Source organism: Lemur catta, chromosome 9 (genome assembly GCF_020740605.2).
Source record: "Lemur catta isolate mLemCat1 chromosome 9, mLemCat1.pri, whole genome shotgun sequence".
Classification (NCBI taxonomy): Eukaryota; Metazoa; Chordata; class Mammalia; order Primates; family Lemuridae; genus Lemur; species Lemur catta.
Genome location: NC_059136.1, coordinates 74,153,579 through 74,175,236, shown reverse-complemented (window position 1 = coordinate 74,175,236; position 21,658 = coordinate 74,153,579). Strand labels below are relative to the sequence as shown.

The 21,658-nt window shown below is 42.2% G+C and overlaps 1 protein-coding gene across 2 annotated transcripts in view; it reads right to left on the bottom strand.

Annotated features, from left to right (window-relative positions):
• TPD52 (tumor protein D52) overlaps nucleotides 1-21,658 on the bottom strand; it is a 94,396-nt gene that overhangs the window by 29,480 nt on the left and 43,258 nt on the right. The window contains exon 1 of one of the 2 annotated variants that reach the window (XM_045561551.1): nucleotides 9,184-9,682. The exons of the other annotated variant lie outside the window; for it this stretch is intronic. Within the exon in view, the coding sequence (XP_045417507.1) occupies nucleotides 9,184-9,322 (139 nt within the window). The 5' untranslated portion in view covers nucleotides 9,323-9,682. Of the gene's footprint in view, nucleotides 1-9,183; nucleotides 9,683-21,658 lie in introns of those variants that run through there. 2 annotated transcript variants of the gene reach the window in all.

Here is a 21,658-nt window from a genome sequence, read left to right as displayed (position 1 = left end):
GAATCTGAGCTAAGTGGTCCAAATATATTAAGTCATTTACGTGCAACATTTCTATGAGGTTGGATCACTATCACCATTTACAGGTGAGGAAACTGGATTTTACAGAAGTTAAGCAGTTTGCCCAAGGTGACACACCTGAATATTTGGTAGAGTTAGGATTTTGAACCCAGTCTGAATTGAAAGCAAATGCTTCAAATCATTGATCTGAAAACAAAGACAAAAGTAAGGGGCAGAAGGTCACAATTGGAGGGTATCTAAAAGCAATAATAAAAATAAGACACTGTAAAAAAAAAATAATCAAATCTGGCAGACTAGATCAAAAGCAGTCCTCATCATTTCCAACTCTACAGTTTCTCCAAACCAGGGAATCCAAATCTTGCCTTATATATTTTTCTAGATATTATGCTTCCTATATGTTCAATAATAGTATGGTATTTAATATGAAAGAGTCTGGCTGTTGGGAGAAAAGATATTAATTTCTCATTCACAACATGAAAGGTGGGAAATAGAAACATTTTAAAGTACAGAATATTTAAAACCACAAATAATCCAAAAAATTCTGTTTGTTCATTAATTTTAATGTTTCCTTTCAGAATCTGATGGAAAGTTGTTTTTAAAAGACAAAGAAGGGGGAGAAAATATGATTAATATTTATTAACGTCTAATATACCAGCTACGAGAAAGGGAGACTTCTTACATGTGACCTCATAAAAACAAAAACACCTTACAACCAACATCTGAGAGTAGTAGTGCTTATTTCCATTAGGAAACCGAGGTCCTCTGAGGTTACATAACTTGCCCAGAGTCACAGAGGCGAGATTAAAATTCAAATCTTTCTGACTGTAGACTCCTGCTTCTTCACATATACTTTTCTTAGAGAAATGACAATGGGCAGGGCAGGACAAGGAATCAGTGCTTCCTTTCTCCACAGGAGCTTTTTACTTCCCTGAGGGTACGAGAACTTGTGGCAATCCCTGGTTGGAGAGTCACAGGTAACAGTGTCAAGCCCAGGTAAGTAAAAATTGGTGACAATCTGTTCCATCAGGTTAACATTTTAACCACTCCCTTAATTCTTTGCCTAGTTGTGCAAGTAGATTGTCAGCCTGTCTTAATTCCATCTGTAATATCACACACACACACACACACACACACACACCCCAACCCCAGAATAGTTTTACAGGGAGTGACAACTCTACACTTGTCTTTTGGAAAGTCCTTCCAGCAGCAGGGTGGAGGGTGGCCTGGATTGGGAACAACCTGGAGCCCAATGACAGGGCGACTGCTGGATGCCCAGGTAAGAGCCCCGGCATCTTGGCAGTGAGGATGGAGAAGACAGAGATGTGCCCCATCAGCCTGAAGATACACTGTTAAATTTTACATCTGTGAGATGCACTGTAGGATTCATCAGCCAAGCAGTGGCTGTGACATAGTTGTTCATCACCTACAAACATGCCCCCAAATTTGTAAAATAGGTGTCAGTAGTTTACAAAATCCCAGATCCAGTAGCAGACGTCTCTTTTAAGAAAGGCTGCATCACAGATATTTTATGTGAAGGAAATATATAAACAGAATGGACATGGGATCATTCCTAGTTGAAAAGCAATTCAAGTAAGTTTGACAATACATGTATTTTAGATAAACGTAAACTTTTTTATTTTAACAAATCTGTACAAGAGTGTTATCATCAGTGTACATGTCTGAATAAATCTAAAAAATTCAATAAACATAAAATTAAAATTTGTAAGTGACAATAAAGCACTGTTGGGTTTTTTTTTAGGTTACTTTAACTGGCAGCATTTTCCCCCTTAATGAAACACAAAATATTAATAGTACTTCCTACGATCTGCGGTGTCTTAAAGTTGATGAAATATGACACTTCATACTTCAGAGAACTTGTGAGTAATTTGAGACACATGAAGTTCTTACACTTTTGGCCTCAGTGGAAACGTGTGTGAGGGAGTGTGACCTGAGGAAGGAATGGCAGGACCACCCACAGTGACGAAGAGTTCAGTCTTGAACAGGTCTCTAGCTCTAGACTACAAAGTCCTGATGTCACCTCCTTATCTTTCCATCTCAGAACAAAGCGTCTAGAACAGAACGAATGTTAATAAATGTTGTATTTGAACTGATTCATTGGTTAAAGATTTAATCAAAGTAACTTTCTCTTTACTTTCTCATGCACAACCACCTTTTCGCCACCTGCTTCCACAAATTGCAACCAGGGAAAGAAGCAAAAGCCACTTTTATAAAAACTTAGACCCTACAATGAAGCCAGGAATAAGAGTTTGGTGAGCACCTCTCTGTTCCTCTGATGGGTGCTGTCGTCATGGACCTGTCCCCACTCCTATTCTGGAGCACCCACCTAAACCGTTCTTTTTTGACTCTCATCCCAGTTAAGACCAAGTGCTTCAAGACTTCCTATGATTATCAATTAAAAGGTTTTTTTTAGCCATTTCATACCATTTAGATCTAAAAGGAATTTTGAAGCATTTGAATTAAATTCTTCATTCTATGAGAAAACTGGGGACAGAGATTTTGAAAAGAGTAGATAAAGACAAGCATGAGCTTTGACATTATAATAGATGATGCTGTGGGTTGAACTGTGTCACCTTAAAAGATATGTTCAATTTCCTAACTTCCTAACCCCTGTTACCTGTGAATGTATCTTTATTTGGAAACAGGGTCTTTGCAGACGCAATCAAGTTAAGATGAGGTCATACTGGATGAGGGTGGGCTCTAATCCAATGGCTGGTGTCCTTATATTTAATAAGAAGGAAATCTGAACACAGAGACCCAGAGAGAAGACATGTGGAGACACACAGAGACACAGGGAGAACACCTGTGATGAGGGAGAGGCAGAGTGATGTAGCCACAAGCCAAGAACACCAAGGATTGCAAGCAACCAGCAGGAGCGAGAGAGAGGGCAGGGAAGGATTTGCCTGCAGGTTTCAGAAGAGCATGGCACTGCCAACACCTTAATTTCAAACTTCCAGCCTGAAGAGATAAGATATTTCTGTTGTTTTAAGCCACCCAGTTTTGCTACGCAGCCCAAGGAAACTGATACAGATTGAAAGGTATATAAACACTGATTCAGCCAATTACTAGCCGGGAAACCTTTAACCAAATGTTTACCTTCAATGGGTCCCAGGCCCCTTCCCTATAAGAAGTGGGCACAGATAAGGATTTGTTGTTTCCCCACCTTCCTATGCTCTCCAACTCATCCTGGCTATTTCCTCTCTCTCTTCTTCTCTTCCATGAGGCTTGGTGCTCAGGCCACACTTCCCACCACTCCTCAAGCCCCGGCAGCCCTGGACCTGCCCGGCAACACCACACACACATCCCTTCGACTAAGGGCACTTCTCAGTCGTACCTCATTTGGCATCGCCAAGGCACGTGACACCGAACTTCAGTCTGACCTCTCCACACCTCTCATCCCTCCTGGTTTTTCTTTTCCTACCTCTCTGAGAGGTCATTTCATCTCACTCTCTGGATCTACTTCACTCCCCACCTCCAATCCCACCGCCCCTGCCGAATTCAGGCTCTCACTATTTCATGCTTACTTACGTGCTTGCCCCGAAGCTCCCAGAAGATCTCTGTCCTCTCCAATCCATTCACCATCCTGCCACCAGAGTGAGCTTTCTAGAGTTTGTATCTGACACAGCAGTTCCTGCCTTGAATCCTTCCACGGCTTCCCACCTCCTCATAAAGCTCCCTGCTCCTGACAACTTGGACCACCCCCCCACCTCCTGCTGCTGCCCTCACTGTCCCCCGCCCCTGCATCTTCCAACCTACGGTCCCCTCCAAGGAGACATGGTTTTTTTTAAAGGAATGTATTAACTCAAAAAAAAATTTTTTAATATACCTCCCATACATTTTTTGTCTCAATTTATTATTATGATAAAATATATAACAAAATATGTCATTTTAACCATTTTCAAGTGTCTAATTCAGTGGCATTAATTACCTTCACAATCTCATGCAACCATCTCCACTGTATCTCTTTCTAAAACATGCTCTCTTTTTTGTGTCTTTGTACGTGTGATTTTCTCTGACTGAAACTGCCTCTATTTTTCCAAGTCCGATTTACTTCAACAAGTCAGTTTTAGGCATCTCTTGCTCTGGAGGATTTCCCCTGGATCACACGACTCAGGCTGAGAAGTGAGCCTCGGCTCTGGGTATAACAACCTCTGTGTAGTGTCTACTGTACTTGAACACGGGCCTGTGGTTGGCAATACCTGGCCTTCGTGCTCCGATCCTGTGTCTTCAGCCCCAGCACAGCCTCTGACGCACAGTGTCTAACTCACACTCTCACACTCACACACACACACACACACACACACACACACACACGCCCACCAACACTCTGAGTCAGTGAATTATAGAAAACGTTCACTGTTAAGTTAGAGGGAAAGGACCCAATCTCTCTTCATTATCTACCTTTTATATTGAGCTTTTTAAAATTTTATACATTGCATTTGCACTTCACTGCTTTTACATACAAAGGGCTTTTTTTTTTTTACTTAAGACAGACATGAAATGTCAATTTTCTAAAGAAATACAACTCCTATCTCATACATAATATGTCCAAAGATCATTACTATTTGGAACAGGTCACCTTCCTCCATGTCACACTCTCCTGAGAAAGTGTGTGCACAAACGTACCGTGCTTATATAGATGGGGCACAAATGATATCACAGAAGGAAGAATATAACACGAGCTGTCCCCCTAAAAATTCAACTACGAGGGGAAAAGATGCCAGAAAAGGAGTCTAAGATATCTGCTATTTAGCCTGAAAGTTAACACTATCTACCCAGGAAAGCATTTGTTAATGTATAATTGAGCCCCAGAAGCTTCTCTGGAAAAGAAAACTGCATGCACCTCTCTTGCACAGTCTTCAAAGAGGCAACAATGGCTTTAAGACCACAGTGGGAATAAGAAACTTCAGTCTCTGGGACTGTTTTGTTTACGTACCGACAGGGGAAATATGCATCCCCCTTTTTTAAACCTAGAGACATAGAAAGAGATTTAAACATATAGTTCAAAGTATCTTTAGCGGCAATATCTAAGAAGATCACAAGGTATTTTTTCCCCTTATAAGCCTGTGCGTGGGGCCCCCTCTCTCTGTGCCTCGTTTCTGGATGTGATAAAATCCCAGAAGAAGTGGAAGGAGTATTTGGAGATCCCCACACCAGGGTGGTCCCTTCAGGAGACCCCAAATAGGACCCAGTTAGGACAGGGCTTCTCGGCTGCGGCACCACAGATATTTTGAATCGGATAATTCTCTGTGGTGGGGGCTGTCCTGGGTGCTGTCCTAGGCATCCTCCCATGTAACAACCCAGGCTTCTACCCACTAGATGTCAGGGACAGCCCCACACCCAGTTATGGACACAGACGGGGAGGGGAGGGGAGGGGAGGGGTTATCCTAAGGCCAAAAGGAGAAGGAGGGCTTGGCAGCCACACCACGCAGAAAAGCACTCCTGGGACTCAGCTTGGAAAGAGGGCCCCGAACAGCGGTCAATATCCCACCCAAGACAAAAGGTCACCTCCCAAAACTTCACTTCACAGAAAGACTGGAGAAGGAAGAAAAGATCGTCTAAATAGAACACATTAGCATTCATACGCTTTACTTGCTCCTTCCAATAGTCCTAAACTGACCCTTAAATCTCTTTCATCTTAAAAAAAAAAATCTTCAGTCAATACTTCAGAGCCATCTCCTCTCCCCACTGTTCCACCCCCCCCCCCCAAAAATCAGGAATAAAACTAGTAACCGGGACACTCCACAAAAGAGAGACAAACGTCAGCCATGGAGAAATTTGGGGATCCCCGAAGAGGAAGTCTCTTTCCTCTGTAGGAATAAGGAGAAGTCTCTTCAATTCTGCTCTGATTTTTATTTTGCACACCATAGATATGTTTGCTATTTAAGACTGTTGTAATAATGAAAAACTTTTCAGCAGTCATCACTTCCTTAAAAAGACATGGGAATGACACAGTAGAAATCAAAAAGAGTAAAACAGAATGAAAAAAGAAGAATTAAAAGCTAAGGAATTTCAGTTTGATTTTCCAGTCTTTTTAGAGTTTCAAATATGACAGCATTAAACTAAAGTGTCAGATTTCTTTCATTGCTCGTATTTCCTGAAGTCACTAGAAATAACCAAAGGTGCCATAAGCCACGGCTGCATCTTCCTGTGCATTAGAAAATTCTTAAGAGCAAGAGAGTCTATGTAAATAAATAACATTTGGGAAATTATCCTTACAGGTGTTCACAGAATGGAAGAGAAAATGCAACAAAAGACACCAGCTGTGAGACTTCCCTGGTGCTGACCAGCAACCACAAAATGGAATGGAATGTGGCGGTCTCAGTGGCACATGAGGAAACACCAAACCACCCCCACAGTAAAACTCTTGACCAAGGGAGAAGTTAGGCCTTGAATAATTAACCTGTTCTACAATATCCATTAGTAGGGAGGTTGAGACGTTGTGGTCTAACAAACACACAAACACACACACACACACACACACACTGGCTTGAAAATTAAGAGACAAGTGCTAGTCCAAGTTTAGACTAACTAAACTTTGTGATCTGGAGACATCACACATTTTTCCCTGCATCAGTGTTCACATCTGTAAACTGGATGGCAGTGTGAATGAATGAACTAGTCCTTACCAGTTTCACTCATTCATTCATTCAATAAACACTTGTTGAGCCATAAATGTCAAGCACGATTTTGGGTGCCTGGGGAAACAGCAGTGAGTGAACAAAAAAGATAAACTAACATTCCTTAACCGAACTTATATTCCAGATTCTGAAACTTACTATAAATCAGAGTTTTCAAACTATGGGTTGTGAAATCCATTTAGCAGTACCAGATGAGCATTTTAAAAAGAAGAAATGGAATAGAATGATATAAAATAGCTGAGTACATCACGTATAGTAAGGATAAGCTCTAGTTCATAACATTTTGCTTCAGTTACTGATGGATATTTGTGTTTATGAGAATTGTGGGTCAGGCGGTATCAGGAATTTCTGAATATGGGTTGGTCGCGCCCAAAGAGTTTAAAGGCCCTTGACAAACGGCCTCTTTTTGCTACAGCCTCTGGCCCTCATCCTATGATTGCTTATTAGGAACATCCCCCCTGTAGATTAAATCTCATTACTTTCTCATTTGCCCCATGATGGCATTTTGGATAAATACCAAGGAATATATTCCTTTCAGATCGGCATTCCCAACCTTTCTGATAGCATGCCTTTTCACATCAGTCTTTCTTGTCTGCATTACTTGCCTGCTGATCAAGAAAATACACAGCAGCCAAAAGCCACATGAACTATTAATGGATTCAAAATGTATTGGTCCTAAGAGCTCCTACATAGAAATAGGAATACAAACACACGGAAGACATATTATTCATTCCACCTACGCACCATGAGTCCCAGGCACAGAGACTGGTAATCGCTCTTCTGGGTTCCCCCTCTTATTTTGCTATTTTATAATCACCCCATTCTTACCTAATGACTGCTTATGGTGGTTCTGTTTGTTGTTTGCTCACTTTCTTTCAATTAATGCAAACTACTAAATCTATGCACTTACGGGTACATGAGTTTGTTTTAAATTGTTGTTCATTTGCTCTTTTATAATTTTTTTTAAATTCTATAACTCTAAGGACCTTCAGACAACTACTAAGAATTGTGAACATAATTTTTTGAAATTTGCCTTAGAGGCACAACCAGCCCTACAATTCTGCCTTGGTTTTGACAGAAACATCCAAAGGCACCCATGATGGTAACTGGGAACGTGAAAGGCGGTGAAAGAAAGAAAGAGACAAGAAGAGTAGATGAGAACTAAAAGAAACGAGCAACATCAGTCTTCCTGGGAATCTCGAACCCTTGCACACTGATTGCCGAGGTCTACCTGAAGTGCCGCAACTGCAGCCCCGGCTTCTCCAAGGTTTTTGTGGCCCCTTGTCACTTAGGCTTTACTGTGTTACCGAGTTCTAACATCCCCACTCTGTATGCTGCCCTTATACATAAGTTAGGAAGCGACTGGGCAAGGGGGGAGCCCTGGACCTTATTACAGAGGTCCAAGGTGGACCATATAGACATGGCAAAGTCAGCACAGCAGAAAGCTTCCCGGCAATCCGGCTCCCCGCAACAGACATCTAGCAGCTGCCTACCTGCCCCCAACTTGCAGAGACCAGCCCTGGGCCCTCTCCGTTATCATCATTTTCTCCTTCCTGGAAATCCCAGCTGCACCCCTAAAGGTAGTTACCAGTTGCAACCAAGAGTTAGAGGAATGTTGCTTTTAGCACACTCCCTGTTGTCAGCAAACCGTTTAACCTAAAATACCTACACAGCTAGGTTTCATGCAGCAGCCTTTACCACTGTTTTCTAGATTATCTATTTTTTAAGCTTAAGAACAAAATGTGACCTATTCTTCAAAGGAAAAAGTTAACTTCTGGGAAAACCTGTTTGCTTCTCTGGCAAGTTACAGAGGAAGTTACATTTAGCCCTCTCCCAGTGTTGGCTGTAAAATGACAGAACCTGCCTGGAGGTTGGCTAAGGCCACCTCCAGTTTTGTGCTACCCGGGGCTGATAAATGAAGATCTCCCCTGACAGTGCTCCTGGCCCTCAGAACAATCCCACACTGGCACATACAAAGGAATAACTGCTTCCACAGGTGCAGCAATTTTGAGTTTTTCTTTAAAAAAAAAAAAATCTTTTGCCTAGGAATTTCTATAAATTACTCTCAGTATTCCATAACAAAACCCAGGGCATCCATTAGCAGGACCTTCACTTTAGTCAGTGCTTCAGATACTTTAGTCTCGTATTACTAACAAACGTCAGGAAAGTCTTCATAAATTACAGGCTGAAACCAGGGCCTTCGGATTCCTCCTTTGTTGTTGTTTACCAGCTCAACAAACTCAAAGTGAGCTGGTAATATCAAGGGGAGAACTCTAATGATCATATAAATAGTGCTAACTTTAAAATCTAACTTCCCAGTATACATATATTCTAAATACTTAATCAGCCATCTATCTCTCTGCTTTGAATCTAGAATAGCTTTGTTAGCTAGTTAACAACCCAGCAACACCCCGGTACATCTTTAATAATTTTAAAGCCAGGCAAACCTCAAGTTATGTCTAGATCTTATCACAGGCAAGCTTAACTTTACAAAATTAGTAGTTACCAAATTTTTGCAGAGCAGGTGATCCGGGTGGAGATGAATTTCCACTAGGAGATAAGTAGAGATAGCTTTTGTTCACTCCTGTATCAAAATCAAACGGGGACTGGTAGTCCTCATATAAGTCCATCTCTCCACAATCCATTCCAGACAAACGCAGAACGCATGGCTTTCTAACCACCTGCCCTGATTCCTCAGTTGAGAGCCGCCTGGGCCATATTCCCTTTGCAGGGTGCAACTTCGCGAAGAAATCAACCCCAGGGGTTAGAGGCCCTGGCTTCCTTCCGGGCCCAGGTATGGCATTTCCTTCGGAGAGCCTAACTGAAAAACAGACCTATTTAATAAATGACTTATCCTGAGCAACCTTAGGAGGGGCTCTGTTCGCCACCTGTTGTTAATTTCAGTCAACAATGAACAACCTGGGCAGGGGAGCGGCGCTTTCCTCAGCAAACAAAGGAGAGCCGCGTTCTGCAAACGATGTACAAACAGTCCAAGCCCACGTCAGGTGCTGGCAAAATTGCAACAAGAAACCACAATTTATTTTTTTTAAAAACAGTCAGCTGACCACAACTACACCAGGGCAGACTTAATCTTCTAGGACAAGGAAGGATTACCGTCAGTAATCTCCCACCACTGCCATCTGGGGGATACGTTTTCTCCACCCTGGATTACGGTAGAATTCTGAAAGCCAAGCTTCCTGGTTTCGCAATCAGCTTTCTAAGCGTAACTTGGGACAAAAATAAAGCTATATTTCCATTATTGCTTTTAGATCTAAAGTGGAGTCTTACTGAGTGTCACAAAGTTTCCAGACTGACTTTTACTTCTTTTTTCTCTTTTTTGGAAAAGATGGTGGTTCTGTTACATGCACTGAAAAGAGAAGAACCAGCTTTGAGGGTAACGCTCCCAGGTGTTCCTGCACCTTCTTTGTTTAACTAAGGCCGAGGCAATAAACCTGTGTGCTGCCCTGCAGAGTGGCTGGGCCACAGTTAGCTTGTAAAACAAAACTTCCAAGTCACCAAATTCATTTCCTTTAACATCAGTCTCTTAGCAGAACCTTTCTGTGCTGACTCTGGCCTTAGCTCAAGCCACAGCATTTGTACCTCCTGCTGCTTCTAATATTAAGGAGGTAAAAATAAAAGCCACCCACCCTCAGGTGGGCAGTGGTCTGAAACTGCATGACCAAAAAAGGCAGTATTCTACCTTTTCAAATCTACCTGATAAAAAGAAAACTCAGAGATACTCTCCTGAAATTGGAAGCAAATACAAAACCTAATATACTTGAAGCATGAAAAAAAAATCAGTGTGTGTCTACTGTATAAAATATACGTGAACCAAGATAGTCTATATTCACCTCAAGTTATGAGTTGTTTTCACATACAGAATATACACTGGATGGTTTTTAAACTTTTTTTGTTAATCTCATGTTATACTCTATTTATGGTAAGTCTTTAAATTTTTTAAAAATTTATTTTTAACACCAACAAAAAAGAATGATCTGTATGTTTCTCCTAAAAGGTATCAAAATTTGGGCAACTATCAATGTTCATTCCATGTTTAGAAATCAAATAAATAGTCTCTCTTTATTATTTGAAAGAATAAATTGTCTGGTTTCTTCAAATCATAGTCTCTCTGCTGTGACAGGACAGGTATCAGAGTCATGTCCCTGGACTAGAGCGTGGTTCAGGGGACCCTGGCCTTCTCCATACACTCTGCATTTGGTCACTAAATACTGGTAGAAAAAGCATGTCTCCGTGACTTTACTTGTTCTTCCTCCTAGAGCCACAGGTATTAGAAGGTAACTAATAATGACACAGGCACAAGGCAAGCCACGGCCACTTCCACAGTTCTCAACATTGCTGAAGCCCAGTCCCTGACCTTCTGTGTTGACATACAGGCCACATCCTCCACCTAGCCTCAGGCAGCAATGCCCCCTCTTCCCGAAGACCCCCGGTTTCTGTCCCCTCCTACCACAGCGGCAGCACACACAACATGAAGTGCCAGCCACCTGGGCCTCCCGGCCTCTTCTCCAGGGCAGGCTGCACACTCTACTGCAGAGCCTGCCCCGAAGGTGTCCCCGTAATCAGCGTGGGGTGGAAAAGACCAGTCATGGCTTATGGAGACATTACAGACCTTATTTATAAATGTGAGGATTTAGAATTCAAGTAATTATCTAAAATTTTTACTCCACCGGTTTTAAATATGATCTTAACACTGTTCTGCAACACCCTGGCTCTCTGAACCAGTGCTTGTTCTCAGTATCTCCGGTCAGATCCCAGTCAAGACACTCTAGCCTGTGACAAATGTGAAAACAGACAACCGGAGGCGGGAAAGGCTGGAATGGGCTGATGAAATGGCAAAAATTCAGTTGACTCAAGAGTCACATACATGGCTCACGCCTGTAATCCTGGCACTCTGGGAGGCCAAGGCGGGAGGATCGTTTGAGCTCAGTTCGAGCAAGACTCTGTCTCCAAAAAAAAAAAGAGTCACATACAAAGTAGAAGAAAGTTGAAAGGAAATAAAAAATGGAAATGTTATTGGGGCCAGACCATTAAAGACCTTGAGTGACAAACTTTTCTATGTAATGATGTGAAAAAAAAAAAATCTGAAGGTTTTTGAGCCAGGCAGAAATAGTATAAAAATAAAGTTTTACCTCAAAATGACTGTGGAAATGGCGTACTGAGGATGCTCTGTAGGCAGAGAGAAGCTAAAAGAGAGTGGTGGACTCAGAAACAGGCTACTGAAAACTCCTACCATGGAGGGAAGCCTTTGTATTGGAGGCAGCCCTTTTTATTTCCTGCTGTGGGGTAGTTGGCCCAAGGAAGAACCTGGTAAGATTTGGTCCTGTCCTGCTGGCCATTTCCACATGGCTGTTCCAAAAGTATTAAAATATCTCAAAATCAACATGCATGAGACTGAATTCACCCGTTTTCTTCACGATGTTCTTACCTCTAAATTCGCTATCCTGACCTCAAAGGAGTAACGTCCAAGCACTTCCCCTCTACCAGGAGGCACCATGGAGCTGTCCACCAACCTGCACCGAGTGCCTGCCACCCTTCCCTCTCCTCTGTTGCCACCTGGAGGGTTCCAGGAGAGACCCAGCCCAAGGGACAGTGTGGCTGACGTCTCCTGTCTTGTCTGTTCAGCACTCTTTCCCTTGAGGGATTCTACTTCACTTGCTCCATGGAGTTCTGGGGGGAGAGAGGACCGTAGTTCCCTTTCCCTGGCCTTAGCGTGGGCCTGTGCTTCAGACCCAGCCCACGCAGACACACCATGCCCTGTTCACAAGGACTGGCCTGGGGTAGGCGTATTGACCCAAAGACTACCAGTCTGTGGCCTTCCCTGATGTTTACTCTATGACTAATGGAAGAAAGTGACTCTCCCTATAACCTGAGATGTTGGATGCTGGTTTGGAAGGGCCAGGGGGCTCCTTCCCTCCTTGTGCCAACAGGCAACAGAACCAGTGCTGAGGCTGGGAAAGGACAGAAGTAGAAACCGGGCAAGGATGGGGCAGTAGCACCAAGCCCCTGCACCCAGCCATCCTGGCTTCCCAGTTATTAAACAGACACATTTCTGTTCTGCTTCACTTATGGTTGGAGTGGGACTCTATCATTTCAATAGAAAGGGTGCCAAAATACTACTTTCTAACCATATTTCCCACTATTACCCAACCATGTTTCAGCCAAACTTGATTTTCCTGTTTCTTGAACACATCCTAAACTTGGCCTAGATGATTTTCTTGAACTAGAGTCTCCTTTTCCTATATTTTTACCTGTTAAATTCCTACCTACTTATCAAGTCCCACTTAAGAAGTTACAAATGAATGCTACATGTACATTTTAGATGCTATCTGAAATGGAAAAAATAAGCAATATATCCCTACTAAAAATGGGTTATTTAAATGCTAAAAAGAACATTCATGTAATAGAAAAATATGCAAACATTAACATAATGGTATAAATATATATTTTTTAACATGAAAAGATATTCTTGATACATTGAGTAAACAAAGCAGGTTGTATGTATGATGCATATTTGTGTAATAATTGAAAAGAGGGGAAAGCAACCAACGAAAAGAAAGAAAATGGGCAGAATGAGAAATCCATGTCCTACAACCGCAGAAAAGAGCGCAGGCACTGCAGTGTCAGCAGAGGGCGCCCAAGGGCAGCTCAGAGGTCCACTCGGTGCAGCCAGCGCTGTGCTTACTACATACAGGGCAGCACAGGGCAACTCAGTTACTGAAAATGGAAATGCGAGTAGATACAAATGACTATAAAGAAAATTCAGTTTCTGTCTGCCCATTAACACATCATTGCAATATGTTAAGGTAAATCCTCCCCAAATCTGAAAGACATTTATGGGATAGTGTGATTTAAAAGCTATTTAACATTCAAAATTTACTCTGAGGTCCCCTAAAGGGCATCCCAAAGGGAGACGACGTGGCTGCCAACAGGAGAGGCCGACACAGGTATTCAAGTAATGTGGATGCGTCAGGATGGCACAGCTGCCAGCTTAAAGAGGCTCCGACTAACCAAGTAGGGAACAATCCGACTACTGGCATAATTAAGGACAGCAATGGATTATAAACCATTGGAAAAACAGGAATCCAAAAGTCCATGCAAGCAATAAATAGACCAATAAATAAAGGAGGAGAAAGAAGACTCTTCATGACAGCAGAATGCCATCCTGACCATCCTTATAAAGATCTTTTCAGGCAAAAATAATCAATGGTTGAGAAATCCAAGGAGACATTTTGATGAACAGCATGATATTTACCTGGTCTTAAAGTGCCTCCCCATGGATTAACTAGTTGACAGAAGGGAAAACATAGAAACGGTATGATGGAGAAAGCGACAACACCTTGACTGGGTGACCAAAATAGCCACCACCCAATGAGAGGCAGATGGACGTGTGTCTGCAGATACGGTCCTCTGAATACCTATGCAGTGTTCGGGCCAGGAATGCAGAACCTGAATCTAATCATGAGGAAACACCAGACAACTCCAAAATGAGGAAGGTTCTAATTTTTTTTATAATTTTTTACGATACTCCTTGCTTGAGAGAGGAAAGGTTCTGTTTTTAAAAGGGGAAGGGAGCTACATTCATCAAAAACATCAATGCCATAAAAGACAAAGAAAGGCTGTGAAAATGATCCATGTTAAAGAACACTAGAAAGATACAACAATTTAAGATCATACCCGATCCTAGATTGGGTCCCTTACTAAAGGGGAAAAAAAAAATTCTAAAAAGGGCATTGCTGAGTCTGTTGAAAAAACTGGAATCTGACCATAGATTTAAGTTTTATATCAATTTCAAATTTACTGAAGTTGACAACTATGCTGTAGTTATATAAGAGAATATCCCTCTTCTTAGGAAATGCAAACTGAAATTTTTAGGAGCAGGGGCCATAGTCAAATGGTTCAGAAAATACACACACACACAGAGAGAATGATAGGACAGATGAGGTAAAATGTTAACAGTGAGTGAAACTGAGTAGAGAATGCAGGTGTTCTTTATCCTATTCTTATTCTTGCAATCTTTCTGTAAATTTGAGAAGGCTTCTAAAAGATGATGGAGAACTCCTCTGCAGCCTTGAAGGAGCGGGGGCGGCAGGGGGCAGGACACTGCACACAGCAGGAACCTAAGAGGACTGAGATGGGTCACGGCTTGGACACACAGGCACATCAGAGGATGCTCTCCACCTTCCACTGCGGCTGCGGCAGATTCACCCTCCACAGTAAGGTCTCACCTCCTTTGGTCCCATCTTCCCAGAGGAAGAAGGGAGGACCCTGTTCCACAGTCAGGATGAGAGGGTGGGAAGGCGGCGAGGGGAGTGAACACCACCTCCCTTTCCCCCGACTGTGCCACAGTAAACAAACCTCAACTCGAAAAAAGGGACTTAGTCTTAAATATGAAATTCCATTTACAATCACATGGGGAGACGCTCCCTTATTTACATAATTTCTCAATCCTCAAAACCTCTGTGAGGCAAACACTCTGTTTACCCCCATTTTTCAGAGGGGAAATGAGGCATAGACAGTTTATGCAAACATCTCTTCAGAAACAAAGCTAGCAAGCAAAGGAGCTGGAATTTGAAGCCAGGGAGGTGCCTGCAAGGCCAGTGACTACAGTACTTAGAATCAGGTGCTGAGCCACTCCCCACACAAACCCTGAGGATCTTACTACAAGGCAGGTCTGCACAGCTGACGAGCTCCAGGCGATGGCAGGACGCCGGTCCCAGGACCACATGGGACTCCACTCTGAGTAAGAAGGTGATAGAGGACTTTGAATGGCAGGCTAGAGAGTAAGAACTTGGTTTTTATCACAATAAAATAACATTCATTAGCATTTATTTAATCCTTACAACATGGGGTTAGTAACGTTCTCTCCAATTCTCAGATGAACAAACACAAGGGACTGAGAAACGAAGGACAGTGCCCTGAAGTCGCACAGCAGCGGCTCTCGCCACACTGCACCTGAGCAGTGGGGGCCATCTCAGGTGGTGAGGAGTGGGAAGAGGATGGTCGGAGCTGTGCTTTGGGAAGATCATTCTCACCCCTGCATGAGGCTGGCTTGCAGGGGGCAGATGGGAAATCAGCAAACGTATCCAGCAGCAGCACCTACGGTGTTAGGCACTGAACTGTGTCCCCCAAATCCATGTGCTGAGGCCCTAACCCCCAAAGTGACTGTATTTGGAGACAGGTCCTGGAAGGCAGTAACTAAGGTTAAGTGAGATCATAAGGGTGAGGCTCTGACCTGATAGGGCTGGTGTCCTTACAAGAAGAAGAGACATCAGGGATGTGCCCAAGTACCCAGAGAAAAGGCCATGTCGGGGCTCAGTGAGAAGGTGAGGGTCTGCAAGCCAGGACTGGGCCCTCACCAGGAGCCTACCTACCCTGCCAGCACCTTGGACTTTCAGCCTCAGAATGTGAGAAAATAAATTTGTGTTGTTTAAGCTACCCCGTCTGTGGTACAGTGGTGGCAGCCCAGGCCGACTAATACAAAGGCCATGGGTCAGGGAGGACAGCAGGTACAGCAAGGCAAAGATGCCATGCAGGGAGAGCAACAGGTGCTGGAGACCAGCCAGATAACTGGGAGAGCAAACTGATTCCCCAGCAGGAGCAGTGAAAGACCATGATAGCATTAATTAAGATGGCAACAAGAGTGTGATTCAGGAAGAGAGAGGAGACTTTAGGTGATAAGAGACTGAGTTCCATTTTGGCAGGTTTGGCTTGCAGTGCTCAGGAGACTTCTATATGCAAATGGCTAGCCCGATGATTAGAAATTAAACTCTGGAACTCAGAAAAAAGTTAGGGGCAAAAATACAAATGTGAGAAACCCAGAGACTGTCAAGGAAAAGCCCAAAGAGAAGAGAGAGCCCATGGGGGAAGGGGAGAGGAAGGGAGTGAACACATGCAAGTACGAAGCAGGCCAAAGAGCCTACAAAGGGCAGGAAATGCCCTTTACTACTACTAATAATAATAATAATTATGACTCACCCCTAAGGAACTCTATGTGCCAGATGTTCTTCTATGCACTTCACACCAATCCTATGAGGTAGGTGTTTGCACTATCCCATTTTACAGATGACAAAACTGAGGCACACAGTAGTTAAGTCACTTGCCCCAGGCACACACAGCTAGCAAGTGGTGAGTTGGAGAACCGAGGCACACAGTGGTTAAGTAACTTGCCCCAGGCACAGAGCTAGTAAGTGGTGAAGCTGGGATTCCAACCCTGGCATTCTGGCTCCAGTGCTCTCAGGAAGCACAACACCTGGAAGACACGAATATAGGTGTAAAGGGAGGAGAGGAAGTGGACAAGAGCAAATACTAGAGACTTAAAAAGAAGCCACTGGACTTGGTGTCCTGCTGATCTGGCAGAGAAGCTTTACTAAGAGTGATGACTTAAGTCAGATAAAGGGAAGTGGAGGCCAGTGGAGGGAAAGTGTAGATGCAAGTAAAAAAAAAGTTTTTTTAAGTGTGTGTGTGTGTTGGAAGAGTGGAAGGAGGCAACGTAGGAGGGGGCACAGTGGGGATCAGCTGGGGATGAAGCAAGTGCACGAGAAGGCTCAGTGACCCTGTCCCTGCTCAGGGTGGGCTTCCATCCCTACACTGAATAAAATCATTCCAGCTTTCTTTTAAAAATATATGTCAGCCTTCAGATTAGAAACTTTGTGTTATAAATTTAGGAAATACTCCCTATGGGAATGTCATTCCTTCCCTCTTTATTTTCCACCCCAAAGGGAAAGTCTATTGTGGCACAGTATTATAAGAAAACATATCCTCTATGGCTGCAGTCCCCAACCAACCCCCAGCACGAGGACTAGTACAAGGCCCCACAGCCTGTTAAGAACTGGGCCGCACAGCAGGAGGTGAGAGGCCAGCAGGCCAGCGAAGCTTCATCTGTGTTTACAGCTGCTCCTCATCACTCTCATCACTGCTCCTGTCCGATCAGCAGCAGCATTAGATTCTCATAGGAGCACAAACCCTACTGTAAACTGTGCACGCGAGGGATCTAGGATGTGTGCCCCTTATGAGAATCTAATGCCTGGAGATCTGAGGCGGTGATGCTAGCACTGGGGAGCAGCTGCAAATACAGATTATCATTAGCAGAGGGGTTTGCACAATAAATGTAATGTGCTTGAATTATCCTCAAACCCCTCCCTCCCCACCCCTCTCACCACCAACCCCATCCCATCTCACCCCCCAACCCCCAGCGTGTGGAAAAATTGTCTTCATGAAACTGGTCCCTGGTGTCAAAAAGGTTGGGGACCACTGCTCTATGGAGCCCCCTCTCCAGAATAAAAATGCACAAACTAGCAGATACACACAAATTACTTTTAACAATTTAATTATTTTATAAATGCAAATATTCTTTAGGTGATAAACGAGTTCTTAAAAAGTACAAATCCACTGACTTAACCCATTCACTTGCAAAGAGATTCTCACTTGGTAGGAACCCCTAATATTCTCAGTAGAATGTTCTTCTGCCCTCTCAAAATAATAGAAAGTGAGTTCATGTCAGTAGCCAAGCCACAGGCTTCTCTTTCCTTTAAGAAATTTTTTTAAATATTAAAGAGTAAGAGTGACACATAATGAGACTTCATTCCCTCCCTAAGCCTATCTCCAAATACATTATCTGATTGAGCCTTGAACTGGGAAGTCAGAACCTGTTGAGTAGTCTCAAGAATACCTAGATTCTCGCCACAGGCTTCTCTTTTCTTTAAGAAATTTTTTTAAATATTAAAGAGTAAGAGTGACACATAATGAGACTTCATTCCCTCCCTCAGCCTATCTCCAAATACATTATCTGATTGAGCCTTGAACTGGGAAGTCAGAACCTGTTGAGTAGTCTCAAGAATACCTAGATTCTCTATCATAAGGAGTCAGAGACTGGATTCCAAAATATACAAGAACATCTTACTATTTTCAATTAGGTCACCTCAGGATATGTTCCTGCCACTCCCGTTCTCAGACTATAGAGATTTCATTAGCACAACAGAAAATAATAGATAGCTTGATATTTGCCATGTACCTACATAATGAACTGCAATATACAGATTTTTCATTGTATAAATAGAGTCTGAGTTAAAATTTTATGGTGACTCCTCACACCATTGGTAGTTTCCATGATTACAGGCTCAGGTAACAGATCTCCAACCACTGCTTCTCAAACTTTAAATAGACATGACCCACCTGGGAAGCCTGTTAAACTACAGGTTGTGATTTAGAAGGTGTGGGATGGGGCCAAGACGCTGCCTTTCAGGACAAGCACCAGGTGATTTCTGATGCTGTAAGTCCGGCTTTAGATAACAGCTGCTAAGTCTGCCTGCAGATGAAAGCTTGAGTAAACTCTAAATATTGATTCTACATGGCCTTTGCACTTTCTAAATATATATTTTTGTGGGTGCAGTGTACACTATTCCAGAGATACACTAAAAACACAGACATCACCTCTGTACAATTCATCCATGTAACCAAAAATCACATGTACCCCTAAATCTATCAAAATTTTAAAAAGCAATTAAAAAAAGAAAATATATACACATATATATATTTTTTTTAAGTAAGAGATAAATTTCATAGCCAAATGGGTTTTGATTTGTTGGTGTTTTGTTTTTGATTTCCTGCTATCCTAATAGTAAACAAAGCAAACAAAGTCAGACAGGACAAAACTGGCTATGTCACGACAGGGCATACATCAGTCTGGCCTTTTCAATAGGGTAATTATTTAGAGTCTGGAATTATAATAATAATGAACAGAGTCTGGAATAATGGCTCAGTAACAAGAAAATGAAAGCAGGATATTCTGGCTAAAAGTATTAACGATGTATTTGAGAGTACAGTGGTCTCTATGGCAAGATTATTGGAAGATAAAAAGGTCTAGTCCAAGCTAAATGTTTCCAATTTGCTGACTGAGTTTAAAGAGAGCTCTGTAGGGGTGCATAAACACAACCAACTGTCAGAGCCCTAGAAGGAATAATGAACTAACAGAGGAAATTTTAATTTGGAAGAACATCCACAATGCTTACACAGCTATTCCTGGCAACTAGAGGCTCATATGAAAGACTTTTCCTTAAGGGAATGGGAGTTTGTCAAGAACAGCAGTAGGCACTTACTTTAAATTAATATTGGACCAGGAACTAAGCTGAGGCATACCAAACGAGCTCAAAATACCAATTCGTACATTCAGGCGGCTGAACTTGCCTTTAAGCTATAACAAGCTAATTACATGCACCCAGTGGGTCAACCATTAAACAAATACATAGCACAAATATTGCCAATTTTTTCCTAAATTTTATTATGAAACAGAGTCTCATACCAAAATTTATAGCACCACTATCTGAACCTGCTCCTCTTGGTTAAGAAATGCCATTTCTCATTTCAAATTTTACATACTTTCCTTTTTAAAGACAATTACCAATGCCACAAGTAAACTCAAAAGTAGCCCATCATCTTGAAACCAAATCAACAGCCGCAAGGCTTTAAGACTGCCTCTCTGCCTTTGGGCACAAGACAGAAGACCTGACACTTTTTAAATATCTGACTATAACAACAAATATATTTTTTATTGTGAAGGCTCCTTATTGACTTTTCTCAGAGTTTCATAAAACATCATGATCAAACAGGTATTTATCAAATCAGCATGTAATTTTATTTATTCCAGGAAGCTTTCCCAGCATTAAATGGATAAGGTAATTGAAGTTTAGATGGGAAGGGAGCATGGGGTGGAAAAATGCTTTCCTGAAAAGTAGCCAGAATTACGAAACCATGTAATTACTGTCGTGTCATCCCTGAAAGATCAAGATACCTACTGTATACAATTTTATAATCTTACTTGATATGGCTAAGAATGCTAACTACTCACCAAACCCAATTGCCCTTATTCGTATGTATATAGCTAAACTACATTTCCCAGGCTCCCTTGCAGTTAGAGGTGGCACGTGACTAAGTTCTAGCAAAAATTAAATGATACATACAAAACATGAGGGAGATATAAAGATTGTTGTCAACAGCCACTGAGATTTGGGGGCTGTTACTACAGCAAAATTTAACATAAGCTGACTGATAGAAATATTTTGCCAAATAAATTCCTCTTTTAAAATGATCATATCTACAGATGAGAGAGTTTTAGAAACAGAAAAGTGGTGACAGCTAGTTGCACAATGATGTGAATGTAATGAATGCTGCTGACTTATACAGTTAAAAATGGTTAAACTTGCAAATTTTGTGTTATACATATTCTACCAAAGTAAAAAAAATCATATAATTATAAGAGTTGAGATAGTCATTTGTACTTTAAAGGAAATTACTACCAGACAGACCAAAATAAGGAGTTCAAAATGGAGCAACAGAGAAGAATGAGAGAACAGTAACCATGATTAAAGAATGTTTTGTAAAACATTGTAAACACTCTTTCCTGAGGACACAGTCAAGACCCCTGTGTCCAGATTAGTTCAGAAAATGTCCCTTATGAAGAACAGGAAGGCCCTGGCAGAGGCAGGCCTGGTTAGGTTGCCACAGTGAGCAGGGCAGTTGTCAGCAAGAGGAGAGATACTGGGGTCAAGAGTCTGTACTACTAAGTCAAAAACCCATTTCAGATCCTGCAGTCATGCTCCCAAGTGTTTACCCGAATGAGCTGAAAACTTATTTCCACACAAAAACCTGCACGTGGCTGCTTACAGTAGCTTTATTGATAGTCACCAGAAAGCAGAAGCAACCAAGATGTCCTTCTGTAGATGAATTGGTAATAAATTGTGGTACATGAAGAAAATGGAATATTATTTAGCACTAAGGAGAAATGAGCTATCAAGCCATGAAAAGGCACAGTGTAACCTTAAATGCACATTACTAAGTGAAAGAAGCCAATCTAAAAAGTTACATACTGTAAGACCCCAACTGTATGACATTTTGGAAATGGCAAAACTGTGGAGACATAAAAAGATCAGTGGTTGCCAGGGGTTCATGGAGAAAGGAGGGATTAA